The 16,397-nt window shown below is 38.6% G+C and overlaps 2 protein-coding genes across 4 annotated transcripts; one reads left to right on the plus strand and one right to left on the minus strand.

Moving 5' to 3' along the window:
- Positions 1-479: 479 nt before the first annotated feature.
- On the plus strand, positions 480-3,891 carry LOC110757334 (protein OCTOPUS-like). Its single transcript, XM_021958918.2, has 2 exons — positions 480-2,822; positions 3,364-3,891. Exon 1 carries the CDS (start codon positions 716-718, stop codon positions 2,780-2,782), a length of 2,067 nt encoding a protein of 688 aa, XP_021814610.1. The 5' UTR covers positions 480-715; the 3' UTR covers positions 2,783-2,822; positions 3,364-3,891.
- A 1,527-nt stretch (positions 3,892-5,418) lies between these two features.
- On the minus strand, positions 5,419-9,779 carry LOC110757322 (uncharacterized). 3 transcript variants are annotated; one of them, XM_021958904.2, is made up of 3 exons: positions 9,344-9,779; positions 7,613-7,905; positions 5,419-6,837 (listed from the first exon to the last, which is right to left on the minus strand). In XM_021958904.2, the coding sequence occupies exons 2-3, from the start codon at positions 7,868-7,870 to the stop codon at positions 5,632-5,634; spliced, it is 1,464 nt and encodes a 487-aa protein (XP_021814596.1). In that variant the 5' UTR covers positions 7,871-7,905; positions 9,344-9,779; the 3' UTR covers positions 5,419-5,631. The 3 variants fall into 3 exon arrangements, with proteins under 3 accessions (XP_021814596.1, XP_021814594.1, XP_021814595.1); XM_021958902.2 differs by having other exon boundaries at positions 9,445-9,777; XM_021958903.2 differs by having other exon boundaries at positions 7,613-9,438.
- Positions 9,780-16,397: the final 6,618 nt, after the last annotated feature.

Below are 16,397 nucleotides of genomic sequence, written 5' to 3' on the forward strand. Positions count from 1 at the left end.
ATAAATGATTTTTTTTTATTTTTAATACAGGCGATAATCTACATTAAGTTAATTTGCAAACATGAGATTTGAACTTAAGTCCAAAGGAGAACCAAAATCACTGTCCTGATCAACTAGTGCCCGTAAATAAATGGTTTTGAAATAATACATTGTGAGCAGAGCGGAGGTTCACAACTTAAAAACATGTAAATCAGAAATAGAAACCGTAGTGTTCCAATGGCATCCAAAACAAGTTAAACATCCCAAACAGAGCCTCTAGAGGGGTCTATTTACTGACCTCGATTAAGGATTCAGTAGGTACCTGTAGGCAGAAAATTGTCTTTTCACCAGCGAGTGCCCCCAGAGAAAAAGAAAAAGAAAAAGAAAATACAGAAATAATAAAGCAAACCCCAAAAAAGAACAAAAAAAAATGAAAAAAGAAAACCCCACAATGGGCAAACAGAAACACAGAGAGAAATAGCAGACGGTGAGTGAGTGAGTGAGTGTGTGTGTGGGGCATATTATCGAACATTTTCAATTCATTTCATTTATTTTCCCCTTTGTGCTTCACAATCTCATCTCTCTTCTCTCTCTTCTCTCTCTCACTGTCCGTTGGGAGCCAAACAGAAACAGTAGCTCTCATAGTCCACACAGTCACTCTTCTTCTTCTTCTTCACTCTCATAACATGAGCAGCAGCAGCAGAGTGGGCAACAACACAGAGCACCACCACCGGTTATGAATCCCAGCGCAGAAGCAGCAGCACCACCGCCACCACTACATCCGCCGCAGCCGCCTCAGCCCAACCGACCCTCCACCTCCTGCGACCGCCACCCAGAAGAGCACTTCACTGGATTCTGCCCCTCATGCCTCTGCGAACGGCTTGCCGTTTTGGACCCTTCTTCCTCTTCCTCTTCCACTTCTCGCAAACCCCCTACTTCTTCCACTGCCGCTGCTGCCCTTAAGGCCATTTTCAAGCCCCCCATTGGCGGTGGTGGGGCCTCCTCCACCAACAAAACCCGACCCACCTCCTTTTTTCCTGAGCTCCGGCGAACCAAATCCTTCTCTGCCTCTAAAAACGAGGGCTTCTCTGGTGTGTTTGAGCCTCAGAGAAAGTCCTGCGACGTTAGGGTTCGGAACACTCTCTGGACACTTTTTCACCAGGACGACGGCCGGAACCCCAACAAGAAGGAACCACAACCACCCACTGAGGTTGAGGTCGAGACCAGGAACTTAGGCGGGTCTTCTTCCAGCTTTCGGGGTCCTGTGTTTGAGTCCAAGGAGGAAGAGGAAGAGGAAGACGACGAAAACCAGAGCAGCGACGACGACGGCGACCGAATTGAAATATCTGAGGAACCCAATGTCGCAAATGTGATTGAAGACAGAGTTCCAGAAATCTTAGAGGAGGAGGAAGAAGAAGAAGAAGAGCAATTTCAACCACCACCGGAACCGGAACTATTTGAAGTAGAAGACTTGAAGCCCATGAAAGACCACATAGATCTCGATTCACAGACCAAGAAGAGGGACCTGAAAGAGATTGCAGGTAGCTTCTGGTCAGCAGCTTCGGTGTTCAGCAAAAAATTGCAGAAATGGAGGCAGAAGCAGAAGCTGAAGAAGCGTCGAAACGGCGGCGGATCGGCTACATTGCCGGTGGAGAAGCCAATCGGGCGACAGTTCAGAGAAACCCAGTCGGAGATCGCCGATTACGGCTTCGGCCGGCGCTCCTGCGACACGGATCCGAGGTTCTCGCTCGATGCGGGTCGGATGTCGTTCGACGACCCGAGATACTCCTTCGAAGAGCCTCGGGCTTCGTGGGACGGGTACCTCATCGGAAGGACATTTCCGAGAATGCCCACGATGGTCTCGGTGGTGGAGGACGCTCCGGTGGTCCAAGTCTCGAGATGCGACGCTCAGATTCCGGTGGAGGAGCCGCCCATGAATTCGATTGAAGAGGAGACGGTTCCGGGCGGGTCAGCCCAAACCCGGGACTACTATTCGGACTCGTCGTCGCGGCGGAGGAAGAGCCTCGACCGGTCCAACTCCATTCGGAAGACTGCGGCGGCCGTGGTGGCGGAGATCGATGAGATGAAGTCGGTTTCGAATGCCAAGGTGTCGCCCACGACCGTTCCTGATAATAGAGATTTGAGGGACTTTTACAACTCGAATTCTCTCCGGGACGACTGCTCGGAGACCTTCGAAATGTCCTCCTTTCGGGGCGGAGATTCGGGGTCGGTGGGTGTCAATGGGGAGAGAAATAAAGGGTGTAAAAAGTCAAGGAGGTGGAGCAAGGCTTGGAATATATGGAGTTTTATACACAGGAGAGGTGGGAACAAAGAGGAGGATGAAGATAGGTATAGTAGTGTTAGATCAAATGGGGTTGAGAGGTCGTTTTCAGAGTCCTGGCCGGAGCTCAGAGGTGGTGAGAGGAACGGGGAAGCAAAGGGTTTCAATCCCAAGATCATGAGGAGCAATAGCAGTGCTAGTTGGAGAAATAGCTCTCATGGGTTTGGTGGAGTTGGTGGATCTTTTGGGAGCATGAGGAAGAACTATAGCAATGGTGCTGCTGTTGCTGCTGCTGCTGCTGCTGCTGCTGTTGAGGCAAATGGGAATGCTGGAAGGAAGAAGAAGGACGATCAGTTCGTGCTGGAAAGAAATCGGAGTGCGAGGTATTCACCGAACCACATTGACAATGGACTGTTGAGGTTTTACTTGACGCCGATGAGGAGCAGCTGGAGAAGTGGAGCTGGGAAAACCAGGTCCAGCCATGCTCATTCCATTGCTAGAAGTGTGCTGCGATTGTATTGAAAAATGAATGAATGAATGAGAGGGTGTTCATAACCATAAGGTGTTTGTTCTTTCGGTTTTAAGTTCATGTTGTTCATTTTGCTGCTACTGCTGCATTTGTTGTGTAAAACCACACATGCCTATGCATTCTTGTTGGTTGGTGGGATTAAAAAAAGAAGAAGAAAGCACTTTGAAATGTTCCTTTAATTTTTTTTTTCTTCCTGTGAGTACCTTGCTTCTTCAATTACTCAAATAACAACAATTTCAGTGTTTTTTTCCCATTTCTTTGATTAATCTTTTGTTCCCATTTGCTGCTTCTTGTCTTAAACAAAATTGGCTCATTGGGGAAGAAGGTAAGTTTGAAGCCTGAGAATTTGCAGTGTCTGTGTTCCCTGAATTCTTTCTTTGGCATCTTATACATTCTGGAGAAAAAACAGTAACAATTTGATCAGGGCCTGCTCCTTCTCCTGGTTTTGCTATTTCTTCCATATAAATTGAAGCAACCATGCAAAAGATACAGTTGATATGTTTATTTTTTTGGCTCCTTTGGCATCAAGTAACTATTCAAAACACTCACACTGATTGCAAATTTGTCATGGCAGTTGCTATCAGATAGAATGTGGAAGACCAGATATCACCTTGACCCCACTCTGAAAAAGAAAGAGCTACAATGCGCTGGTGGTGGTCTTTTTTATGCTGCTGGCTTCGGGCCTGCTCAAATGGTTTTTTTTGTTTGTTTTGGTTCTCTGCAATGATCCAATAACACAAAACTTCATATATATCTTGGTATCTGTAATTGCAGAGCAGTTTGCCTTCCACATGCATTTTCATCTCCAGAATCCTTGCTGCCAATGTTTCTTTGGGGTTGCACTTATTTCACTCAAACGCGTTTAAAGCTTGGCTTAAGTCACTTTTAAGCCCAAATAGAGGATGAGATTTATCAAAGATTAAGTGGGTTACAAGCTTTTGATCAAAGGAATGTGGGAAAGAAAGCAGTCTCTGCAAATGCCCAATTGAACATTAAAATTGCCTGAAAAAGTTTGAAAGTTAATTGTTTATGGTATTTTTTACATGATTTATTTTTTACGCAGAGTGGAATATGGAATGATTGATTGGCAGACACTTATTGACTTATTGTGTTTCAACTACTCAGTTTATTATGACTAGTTCGTTGGCAGTAGCCACATGCTCTGCTCTTTCATTCCAAAGTGTAATAATAAGCAGACATAGCCTTAGCCAAATTAGATAGAACGGATGTGCTCCTTATTCTACATCCGAGTTTGAATTCCCCTTCTCAGCCAAATTAGATAGAACGGATGTGCTCCTTATTCTACATCCGAGTTTGAATTCCCCTTCTCGTAATTTAGATTAGAATCAAGTATACTATAGATTGTATAAAAATAAAATGTAGTAATAAAAACAATTTGAACCAATATTATTATTATTATTGGAGAACTATAAATGTAACCCAACCTATAGTATTAGTCATCATCTTCAACATGTGGATATATCAGCAAATTGGAACATTTCAGGTCATATTTGACCAAATTTTTAAAGTGAAAAGTGAGCTTGGGAAACCAAGCAAAAGGTGAAGTGGAGAAAACACAAAAGCCTATAAAATCGTTGTCCATATTATATAATCTGAGCCAGGCAAAGAAAATGAACTTTGACCAGAAAATGAACAAATAGGTTGTAAAGATGTTAGAAACATTGATCGACCCAAATCCCATTGTCAAAAACGAGAACCAAATTTAGTAATTATTGTCTCTCAAAAACAGAGATTCTTCTCTTGATTTCTCTCTCTCAGGGGGCCACCAGCATGTTAAGGGAATCAAACCAATCAACAATTTTCTTTTTGATTCACCAAGTCTTGAGATTATTCTTTCTCCTCTTTCTTGTACATGTAAAAAAAGCCCCATGATCAACAGTTTGCCTCTAGAGTCAAAAGGTAAGCATGAAAACATCCCAACATATGCTCCTTCATGGAGGAGATAAAGAGAGAAAAAAAAAGAAAAAAAAAAGAGAGAATGGGAAGTGGGAGGTGGGTGGAGAATGATTTGTTTAAGGTAATGGAGGACTTGTTTGTCAACGGTTGTAGGCTCATTGTCTACTGCTGCACCTTCAGCCTCGGGGTTTGTTTGTGAATTTGTTGCCTTTCTTAGACTCGCATTTTGTTTGCCAACATTTGTCTGCCCATATTCTTGTACAAGAATGTTATCGAGTTTACATGTAAACAAGATATGATGGCACTCATGAAGTCAATAGGAACTCTGCCATTTTTTCTTCTTTTTGGTCCATCTGCCTTCTCTTTCTTTCTAAGTCATATTTAATCTTTTTGATAATTTGTGCCAATAGTATTGTGATAGGATGCTTTCTTGTTTGTTTTCATCTTTCTTAATCTGGGATACTGTGATGCTTGATTCAGTGATCAAAGGTCTTGGTCTTGATTGATGATTTACAGGCACACGACTAAAAACAGATTACCATACTGTAAAACCATCTAATACGATCAATTAAACAAATGAAGTTAGAGCATGAGCTTGGAATGACAAAAACTGAACACATTGGCAAGAAATTTCTATAGGCTCTCTGGATTTGGGTTCCAACTCTGTGCCGGATATGAAACAAATTGAATACAGAAACATACAAGAAACAAGTTTGTACGAAGGCAAAGCACAGGCAACTGAGTATCAAAATTGCTTTGGATTTTGTATGTCTGTACAAACCAAAATAGCACTGGTTAGGCATGTGATAGGGCAAAAGATCAGTCTTGAAAAAGTGCCATTAAGCTAAACCTAAAGGGACAAGTATATCACAGGCCACTAACAACCTCAAGCTGCTCAATTGTCAATTTCTTGTCCTTCGAACATCTAAGCTACCCTTCTAGATTTACATCCAGTTAGCTGTTCTTCCTTTGTCTGGTCATCATCACTGTCAATTTCATCAAGAGAGGATCTAGTCTGGATGCTCATACGTCTAGGGATGAACACATTATAGTAGTAATTCAAAATGCTCTTCCGGCACTTGGAAGGGAAACGCTTAAAGGCAGTCCTCCAAAAACTTGCTTCATTTGATAGTGGATTCATTCTGACAAGAGATTCAAAGCTCCGCTGTTCACTTGAAGTCCATGACGCTGAGACAAATTCTCCCATTTCATCAAACTTCCAACTCCGGAAGGCAGGACCAATTTCATATTGCAAATGGAGTCTTGCTTCATGAATGTGGTGTTTGACACAACCAACAGATCCTGGAGAGACGCAAGAACAAGAGTCGGATCTCCCTTTACCAAGTTCTTTCACAGCGGTTCCTGCACTTTTTCCTTTAATGGGCCACGTTCGTTTGCCCAACCACCTTGACACTTTCGAATCACCATCACTACCATAAAGATTCTTCCTATCCACTGGACCCGTCCATTCTGGGACTTCCACCTGAAAACCAGGACCAATGGGAACAACAGCCCTCAGAACACCACCATCTGAAAACATTATTTTCACTGCTTCTCGAACTTTTGAATTTTGCTCCTTTGACCTCATTGGATCCGAATGGTGAGCTGAGCCATCGATCTCTCTCACAGGAATAGATCTTGGAAGATAATCATCACTGGAAACCAATGACCTCAATGCACATTCAAGTTCTGAACTATTCTCATCTAAACTCGAAGAGTCTGAGCTTTCAGCTGTATCATTAAGATTCACATTGGTTGCATCACAGAAATTCAAGTTTTTCGGACTCAATGTGTTCAAACCATTGTTTGATTCATCTGTATCAATTAAAGGAGAGGCAGAATTATCCTTGCAATATGGACCAATATTTTCCACATCCATACTGGCCAAATCTGTATAGCCTGGCTTATGCTGATCTTCATCTTCAAAAGTCAACAAACTTCCAGAACTGCGTGAGTTACAGAGAAGCTGTGGTTCGAAAATTTCATTGTTGGCATTTGTATTGGTTAAGCATGAGACAGAATGCACTCTGCCCATTTTCTTAACAGTGTGAACATCAGATTTCTCTGTAGCCAATCCAGAAGCACCTGCGAACTTACTACTGTTTAGGAACTGATGAAGTTTTCGTTTTCTCTGTAGAAAAAAAGGAGGGGGGGAGTAGTTTCAATAAGATTGGGAGTGACGAAGGAAAGTTCATGTTAAAAAAAAACTTCTGAACTGGAAATTACATTAAAAGTACAAAGAAAATAACTCACATTTAGAGAAATTATCACAAAGTAGCATGAAAAAATTAAGCAGGGCTAAATGCTTCGGAAATTGTAATGTTTCACTTATGTATCATGACACAATTAAGCAGTAGCCCTCTATTTTTTCTTATATTTTCTTTTCAGTAATGGTTGTGGAAGAGCTTATCAAGCATATGAAGTTCTGTTGGACAACTTTTCAGACAATGGAACAAGATCATCAGTTGATTCTAAGTTGGGTCTGTGAAGAAATGCTCATAATGTATGCTTGACATGCAGGATAAATTAGGCTAGGATCATAGGGAATATAGGATATGTCAGCTTATAATTGGTAGAATACAGGTATGTAGCAGGATAACTAGTCTTATCACTATTGCAATCCCATATACAACCACATTGGGCTTCTCTCCAGCACTAGAAAGCCCAACACGTACAATTAAATGCAGATTGGGAGGTTCTGGACTCAGGATCTCTCTCTCTGTGATACCACATAAAAGTTTATTGGTATACCACTAAAAGTTAAGCTGTTAGGATGTGGGCCAACTATTGTTTTATTATCTTAACATACTAATATGGTTTAGTCAAATGAACAACAACACATTTATCTGCAAGAAAACAATGCAACAAGATGATTGAAAACAAACAATGTTTTAGTTTGAACATACCCGAGGACAAACGACATTACCAAGAAGCAATAGTTTCCGCACTTTAAGACTCTGCTTCCATAATTGTTGAGCTGAATCTGGGGATGCTTTCCGGTCACAAGGGTCTAATGCTAGCCCTTTCAACCACACCAACATATCAGAATCAGTATAGAAGCCAAAAGGTGACCTCTGTTTTTGCAGCTGGTCCGCCAAGGGAAAAGAAGGTTTCTTAGCACTCCCCTGATTGTCACGACCACTAGGACTTCTCATTAACGTCATTTTAGCAAAGTTATCCTTCAAATCCTATTCAGACCCTGTATCAAATTTTCTCACCTTAGCAGGTGCCACTTTCTAACTTATACTCAATGTAGTAAAAGATAGTAAACAAATCTATGCTGAAATTCAATCACTTCTATAACACTTCAAACACATAGCATACTGTCAAATGTTAGTAGAGATTGAAAACCATGAGGAGGTCGAGAACTCAGAAAGAACCCTTGAAAAATTCAAGTGTCCTGTCCTTGGTCTGACCTCCTTAACCCTCTAAAGTTCCACATGAACGTAATTTGGTTGTACAAACCATCCTTACTTTGCAAGAAATTTGACAAAGTCAGCTCTCAACTCATGAGATCTCATCCAATTAGGCAACTATAGCCTAAATAAACTACCCCTTTCAGATGAGATATCCCTTTTATCTAGATGAGAAGAGGAAACCTACTGAAACTTTCCTATGGCCAATCTAAGCCTTGCAGCTTTCACTTTCACACTTATCATTCATGTTCACACTGTTTGAGACCCTTGGTCCAAGCACAATGCTCATGTCTAAGTTCCCTCAAATGGCCAATCTCCTTCATTCTTACATATTATATGGTGGTTCAATCTTGCCAGTAGATTTCAACATATATCATTATAAATTGAAAGCAGTTGTTCTAAAGAGTTTTTATGACAAAATCTTTTCCATAGGACAAAAAAGGAAATGCCTTTCCCAACCATCACATTCAAATCCAATGGTGTGTCTGTTTCGTGGAAGCAGATTTCAGGAATTTCTAAAACCATTCTTTGGAATATGGATTTTAGAAATTAATGGCATCGAATGTTCTCATTCCAGTATTTGGAATGCTAAAAATATAAATGTTTTTATCAATGACACCAAAAGAAATTTCGTTTTTAAAGTATGGCAAGGTCGCCAAGTTAAAACCAAACAATAAGTTTATGAAACCCACCTCTAAATGATGTGTTTGGAAACCATCTATTTTCTGAGTTTCTATCTGAAACCAAACACATTGTAATTTTCTGGCCAAATTAAAAACCCAGAAGTTTGCACTTGCCAGAAATGCATTCTTAGGGAATTCTAAACCCATCCCTTAGCTATATTCCGAGAAAAAAACACATCCCAAAGGTTAAAGTTTTAAGTGGAAATCGAAAATACGTCAGTGCAAAAATGGAGCTCTGATTGAAATCTTTCAATTTCCCAGGAAACTTCAAAAACCAAACAAACAAAACATTTCCCGGGACACTTCAGCCAACCCATTTTCCGTCGAAACAAACAGAACCTCAGGGACCCATCTCCTAACGAGAGCAACACCCAAACCCTAAAGTGGGTAACTTTGTGTGATGGCATCGGCCTCTTCGTCAAGTTAATCTAACTTACCGCATTACACTAATATTCAATGGTTGGGTTCGCTACTAATATCTGTAGTAGTATTGGGTTAGCATAAAGCAAAGGCGGATTCATAGAAATGGAGGGCTGACCTTGGTCGCTTCAGTTCGCGACCGCCATTAATGGGGTTGAAGAAACTGTGCACGAAAATGAAGCGAGTGGGTTTGTCTGTGTGTGAGTGTAAAAAGGGTACCTTTGGGATGGCCGAGTAGGACGAGTTCGAACTCTGGAACTCGTGGATTCTGGTTTGCACCTCTGGTCCCTCGAGAAACATAAAATTGGAAAAGAAAGAAAGTAGCGATGTTGAAGGCTAATTTTGCATTTGCATTATAAATCTCTTTTGGGCTGTAGCGGTAAAAAAATAAGAGGAAGGAGAGGAGGCGTCGAAATATTTTGTTTTGATCTTTGATAGACTACGAGAGGATAGCATAAATAATTAGGGATGATAATTTTCCCCACTGGTTAGGGTCTTTGTGGGGTTTCGATCCCAATGAGTTGAGTATGAAGGATATAAATTGGGTATGGGGATGGACTTGGGGGAATTTTTGGGTATAGTGTTTGGACGGGGATGGTATTCTATCCCAACCCAAACCCAATCCATATATAATATATATAGTCTCTTTTATTGAGAGACACCATTTAGAGATCCCTATGAATATTTTTTTAAATGATCCAAATCGTTTATTTTTGAAGTTTTCAATCATAGATACACATTGCAAAAATCTAATTGGGATCAACAAAATAGACAAACACAGTACTTCAAGAAAAGAATATAATAACAACAATCTAATTGAGTGGTCAAATGGTTTCGGATTCATTCAAACTATCTATTTTGTAGATATTCATTCAAAGATCATCTCTGCAAAAAATACTTGAATCCGATATCATTTGACCACTCAATTGAGTTATTGAAATTTTAGTACTTTCTTAAAGTACCGTGTTCATTGATTTTGTAGGATACAATTGGATGTCGAAACAGTTTTTGATTTGTCTAATTTTTTGCAATGATGATCTATGAATGCAAACTTAAAAAATAGATGTTTGGATTGTTGAAAAAAAGTTTGTAGGAGACCCTAAAGGCGTTCCTCAAATAATTTATTTGATAAATCCCTCAATAAAAGGGGACTATACACACACATATATATATATATATATATATATATATATATATATATATATATTATTAATTTTTCATATGAATTTATTGTTAAGTGGCTTCTAGTTTGTCTCTCAACTTCCACCAAAATATATATTCCACATATTATATATTGAATTAAATAAAACATAGTGTAAGTCTAAAACATAATTTTGTATTCTCTGTTCCCTAGTATAATAGTTTCTAACTTTTCTTTTTTCCCATTCAAGATTATTATTGTTGTTGGTGTTTTTACAATGGGGTGGGCCGGGGGATGGGGATGTGAATTACATACCCATTCTTAGAAATAACTTGTACCCCATCCTTTTCGTCTCATTGCCATCCCTAGAAATAATTTGTTTATTTTATTTTATACAAGTGATAATTTAAATTACTCTAAATTAATCTAATTTAAGGATTTAAATTTAGGTGTAGAGGGGCGAGTTCACTGCCTTTACCAACTGACATAATCCACATATGCAGAGATAAGTAACTTGTTTTTTAGTACAAGAGATAGTCTAAACTAGAGGAAAAAGAGGATTTCACACACACACACACACACACACACAACTATGATGCCATGAAGGTTCGAACCTGAGACCTCTAGTCTACAAGTCAAGACCTAGACCCCGTTGGCAGATAAGTAAATTTTATGACATAGAAGATAAGAGATATAAATAAAAACCAACTTTTGATAAGCACTAAAATTTTGTGATGATAATCAAATGATTAAATGATTTTTAATTTTTATAGTAAACACTAAATTTGTGATGATAATTAAATCACCAAAAAAGAATGATAATAGGGCAGAGTGGAGTCCAGTTTTCCTGTTACCAAAACCCCTGTGCCCCCTGTTTCCTCCTTAGTTTTGTGACATGTGGCACAAAACTTAACATTGATTTCACTCTGTTAACTCTGCAGGTCTTTAAATTTTTTTTAAAATATATTAAAATACATGTTTAACAAAATAAATTGAAGTAAAATAATAAAATCCCAATGCCCTCCCATCGAACTTCAACAACCACTCAGCACACGGCCACCAACGTATGGCAACCCCCTATCCTCCACAACCCAGCCAAGGCTCTCTTTCCCCCTATTTCTCATCAAATTTCTAGCCCAACAGAACATATTTATCTTCTTTTACTCAGAACCTCCATCAACCTTATGGATTGTTCTTCCTTGGAGGAAGCAACCATGGGAAATTCAAGGTCGCGACAGAGTAGCCGCGGGAATGTCGAACTCGCGATGAAGCTTGCTGGCATCGTCAAGGCAGAGGACATGTGGGTTCTGGATCTAGTTCGGCAGTGCGAAGAGAGAGAGAGAGAGAGAGAGAGAGAGAGGACAAAGGGAGGGTGTGTGTGTTGAAATAAAGGGACCACAATAAGTGAAGGCATATATGGATCTGGATCTGTTGCATCACAAGATGTGTGGCAGAGAAGACGAAGGGATTGTGCTTGTGAATAACATTATTTTAATTTTAATATTCTACTATTCTTTAATACGAATAGCAATTAACAAAGTTAAATGAGTGTTTAGTTGTGTGCCACATGTCGCAAAATTAAGAAAGAAACAGGGGGAATAGGGGTTTTGGTAACAGGAAAATTGGACTCGGCATAGTGGGGCAAGACGAGGTCCAGTTTGCCATTCTCATCCCATTCCTCGCTCCATTTTCCTTCTCTTCCTCTCCTTTTCTATTTTCCCTATCTCCGTCTCTACAATTGTCGGTTTGAGATTGGCGATTGTGCCAGCACCCAGATCAGAGGGGAGGGAAATAGGAGAGATGAGAGAAACAATAAAATAATAGAGGAGAAAGATAGTGGTAAAGGAGAGATGACGAGCAAGCCCATGAGTCGATTGGCCATGAGAGAAAGATAAAGAGAAATGAAAGTAAATGAGAGATCGGTGTGAGAGAGATCATTAGCTCGCGTGCGGGTGAGATTGGTGAAGTGTGTTTTGATGACTGGGGAAGTGGTTGAGGATTCCCAATCCTGTTTGTAGTGGAGTGTAGGGTAGGGAGCTCGGATTTGGCTTTCTTGAGGAGGAAGATAAAGGTAGCACAACTGATCCCATCAAGGAGAGAGGGAGAGAGAGATGGATATCGGGGTTATGAAGGTGTAGTGAGAAATTTCAGGAAGAGTGAGTAAGGTAGGTGTACACCTGATTTTCGAATAGATTGAATCAGAATCAGGAATTCCAATTCCAATCACAAAAACTTTGGAATGAAAATTCTCTTCCAACCATTCCAAATTTTTTGGAATTACAACATCTATTTCCATTCAAAAAACTCCAAATTTTTGAAAAATTTCAAAACTTACATCTAGTCTAAAGTCTTCATTAAATAATCATCCTTGTAAAAGATCACCCAAATTCCAAAACGCTTTAACCTTTAAACGTCGAAGCGATGTCATATGGAACATAAATACAAGATCAACATAAAAAAGGTTGACAAATGATTTATTTCATTGAATTTTCTATGAGATATAGAAAATAGCACAAGAATGAAATCCCTAAAAAGCCAATGGGGTCTAGCCCTGTGGAAAAAATGATTTTGACTTGCAGACCAGTAGTCTTAGATTCGAACCCTTATTAGCAGTGTGTGTGTGTGTGTGAGAAAACCCCATTCCCCGTTCCTAACTTTGGGAAAAAAAATTCTCCAAAATAAGATGAAAGAATCATAAGTTAAAATTATGTTTTTTTGGATGGATTAAAAGAATCCTCTAACTAATTAGATGGAGATCTTCCTTTTCCAAGAATGGGTTGCATAATATGGTTAATCCCAAATTGTGATGAATCATTGAGATATTCAACCCAAAATTTCTTGATGTTGAGGCTTTATAAACTTGGTTAACTAGAAAACAAATAGATAGGAGGACTAAGATTTGCATTCTAAATTTCTTATTCAAGTTTCAAAGTATTCAAGAAGAAAGTTGTGATACATACCTCTTGTCTTGTAGCCATCATGGATCTTTTTCTTTTTCTTCCAACCTAATACATCCTCAGAAAGGGTTTTTCTTTTCTTTTCTTTTCTAGCTAGCCCTTTTATATGAGCAAAGAGTAAGAGGAGCAAAAAGAAAACCCTAGAGCAAAGAGGAAGAGGAGCAAATTAGAGAGTTTAAATAGAACCACCCTTCACAAAATCCTACTACACTTAGGAATGAGAGAGTATTAGCATGTAATTAGGTGCACCATAATTCAATGGCCTTTATTTGTATTTCTTTATATTATTATAGGATAGCTTAAAATAAGTAAGTTTTTAATGCAGAAAAAAAAAAATCAAGTAAGTTTTCCCCCAAATCACATGTCACATGGCTTAAGGTCCCAAAAATAAATAAATTAAAGACCACTATTTGGTCCTAGTGAAAATTTTACTTTATTTGGTACTCTCGTACAATCCTTTTTCATAGGGTTTTCCTTGTTTGTTTTTGTTAATTCATTCATTCATTCAATACCCAATAAATAAATAATTAAATAAAGATTTACTTCCTAGTATTCTATCTATGTTTCTCTTTTAATGTACTTGGAAATATAATTTTTCTAAAAGTTGAGGGTGGCTAACTAATTTGATAAATATTGAGGGTAGTGGGATATATTGTTATCTATTTATTTTTACCCTTGTTTTATTATATCGGTTTGTTTGTAACATTTTTTTTTAAAGTATGGGTATGTTAAGAGATTTTTATTATTCCTCATTAAAAAAAATACAGAAAGTTATTTCCGCACATATTTATATATAAAAAAAACTTTGATTTTTCATAAATTTTCTTTTAAACTCTTTCTTTCCATGAGCATATTAAGAAAATTGCTGATTTTATTTATTATTTATTATTATTATTATTATTATTTTTTGTTGTTGCTACATTTGATATTGAATTGGCAATTGGTAGTAGTTGGAAGTAGAATGGGAATCAGAAACAGAGGAAACAGGGTAATGACTGAGCACTCAAATCTGGTCAAAATCTCCTATTTTCGTTTCTATGCATTCAACAAAACAAACACAGCTTTGATTTTTCTTCTTAGGTCTAGCTAGGGTCCTCCTTTTCTACTCTTCAAAACTAACGTCAAAAGCACACACATCGCCATTTTCCACAACCCAAATTTCCTTTGAACTTTTTCAAGTGCATCCGCCAAATGCATCAATGCTCTCTGCATATCCAAATGGTTTGTGGGTTCATCCAATCCAACACCAAAATGTGAGGCCTTGACATGTAGAAGAAGAACTTTTAAAAATACACATGAGATTCCAACCAAAAAAAATATACAGATGAGATGCACATGGCCTTGAATGTTAGATAGGTGGTGGCGGTGGTTCTAAATAAAACACATTTGAATGCTTCAATATGATGTCGAAGGCTCTTTATAATATATTAATGAGTTAACATATTAAGGAAACTCTTTTTTACTATTCACCAAAAATTATTCGTATGCGGGTCGAACCACCATCAATCATATGAACAATTCGTTTTTAGAACATCATTCAATGATCACCTTTATAAATAAATAAAAATTCAATAAAATCTGAAATAATTAAATCATCTAATATAATAACACAATAATAAAGAGAGGAACACGATATTACAGATAAATTAACAAAATGTTGATAATGATATTTACAAAATTAAAATAAAGAGCAATAATATTTTATTGATAAGAGGAACATAAATAAGTACAAAGTCACTATCGTGCCAAATATGAATACATCTTGTCTAGTGACCAAATGCAACAACACGTTAAATTGATATGGAGAGAATCACACACAATCCATAAAGTGATTAAAATCCCTGATTCAACAACCAAAAGCACGCCTACTTAAACTTACAAAACCAATATGCTACGCAACAATAGACACGACAGATCTCTATCGAAAGGCTAAACAATTCATGAAAATTATTAGATAAAAAAGCTAAGAAGCAGTACCACCACTCCACATCTTCCAGACAACCCAAAGAGAGCCATAGTGCCATACCATTAAACCCATAGTGTTGTACTGGCAAAACCTGAAACGTAACCTGACATGTTCCTCTCATTGTTGGGACATGGACAAAGTGGGTTCGCCTGGATGGGATGTTGGGTTCAAGTATGGGGTCTGTTGAGGTGGATGTGGCTAGGAGAAGGGGTTTGGGATTGGAGTGTCAAATGTCTTATTTTCCCCCACGAATGTAGCATGTGCTGCTCAAATGACTAAATTTAACAGAAAATGTAACGGTAGGACCAATGCGACGATGAATACAGAGTTGGTGAATAATTTAGCTGATAGATCAAAATACAACTCAGGTATAAGTTTGAGTTCGTTAAACTACATTGTGAAGCGAACCCAAAACGAAGTGATTTCATTCTAGTGTTCATAAGTAAGGTTTTTTTGTTTTTTTTTGTTTGAGTGTTCATAAGTAAAGGTTTGTTATGTAAGGAACGTAAAATTTTCCATGTATGACACCTAAGGCCATCTCCAGTCATAGGGCTAAAAATTTAGCCCTCCAAAATATTAATTTTTTAAAGAATAGTGCAGGGCTAAATTTTTCCATCTCCAGCCATGCATGGCTATATTTTAGGATCCTTCATATTTTATTATATATATCCAGCTATGACATCATCTTACTTCATTGTTGACTTTTAAAAAGCAAATACATGGGCCCACAAAAATTTGGCCTAGACTAAAGGTGGGCTATATGTGGCCTGGTTGGAGGGCTAAAGGGTCAAATGTGGCCCTCCAAATTTGGCCAAAATTTTATTTAGCCCATGACTGGAGATGAATTTTGCATTATTTTAGGGCTATATTTGGGATATAGCTGGAGATGGCCTAAAGGTAGCAAAACCACAAAGCTGGTGGTTGTCCACCGAACCAAGGCTGCAAGCAGAGCAACACGTGTTGCCACGTAGGAGTATTTAGATGTCTAGAACACTCTGACGAATGACAAGTCAGCAGTATTTTTATATTGACGAAAATGCCCTTCGACGAGCAATCGGTCTATTTCCCCATTCTCTTCTCACCAACCCCCGCAATACAAAACAACCTT

This window comes from Prunus avium, chromosome 6, assembly GCF_965620075.1.
Source record: "Prunus avium chromosome 6, drPruAviu1.hap1.1, whole genome shotgun sequence".
Lineage (NCBI taxonomy): Eukaryota > Viridiplantae > Streptophyta > Magnoliopsida > Rosales > Rosaceae > Prunus > Prunus avium.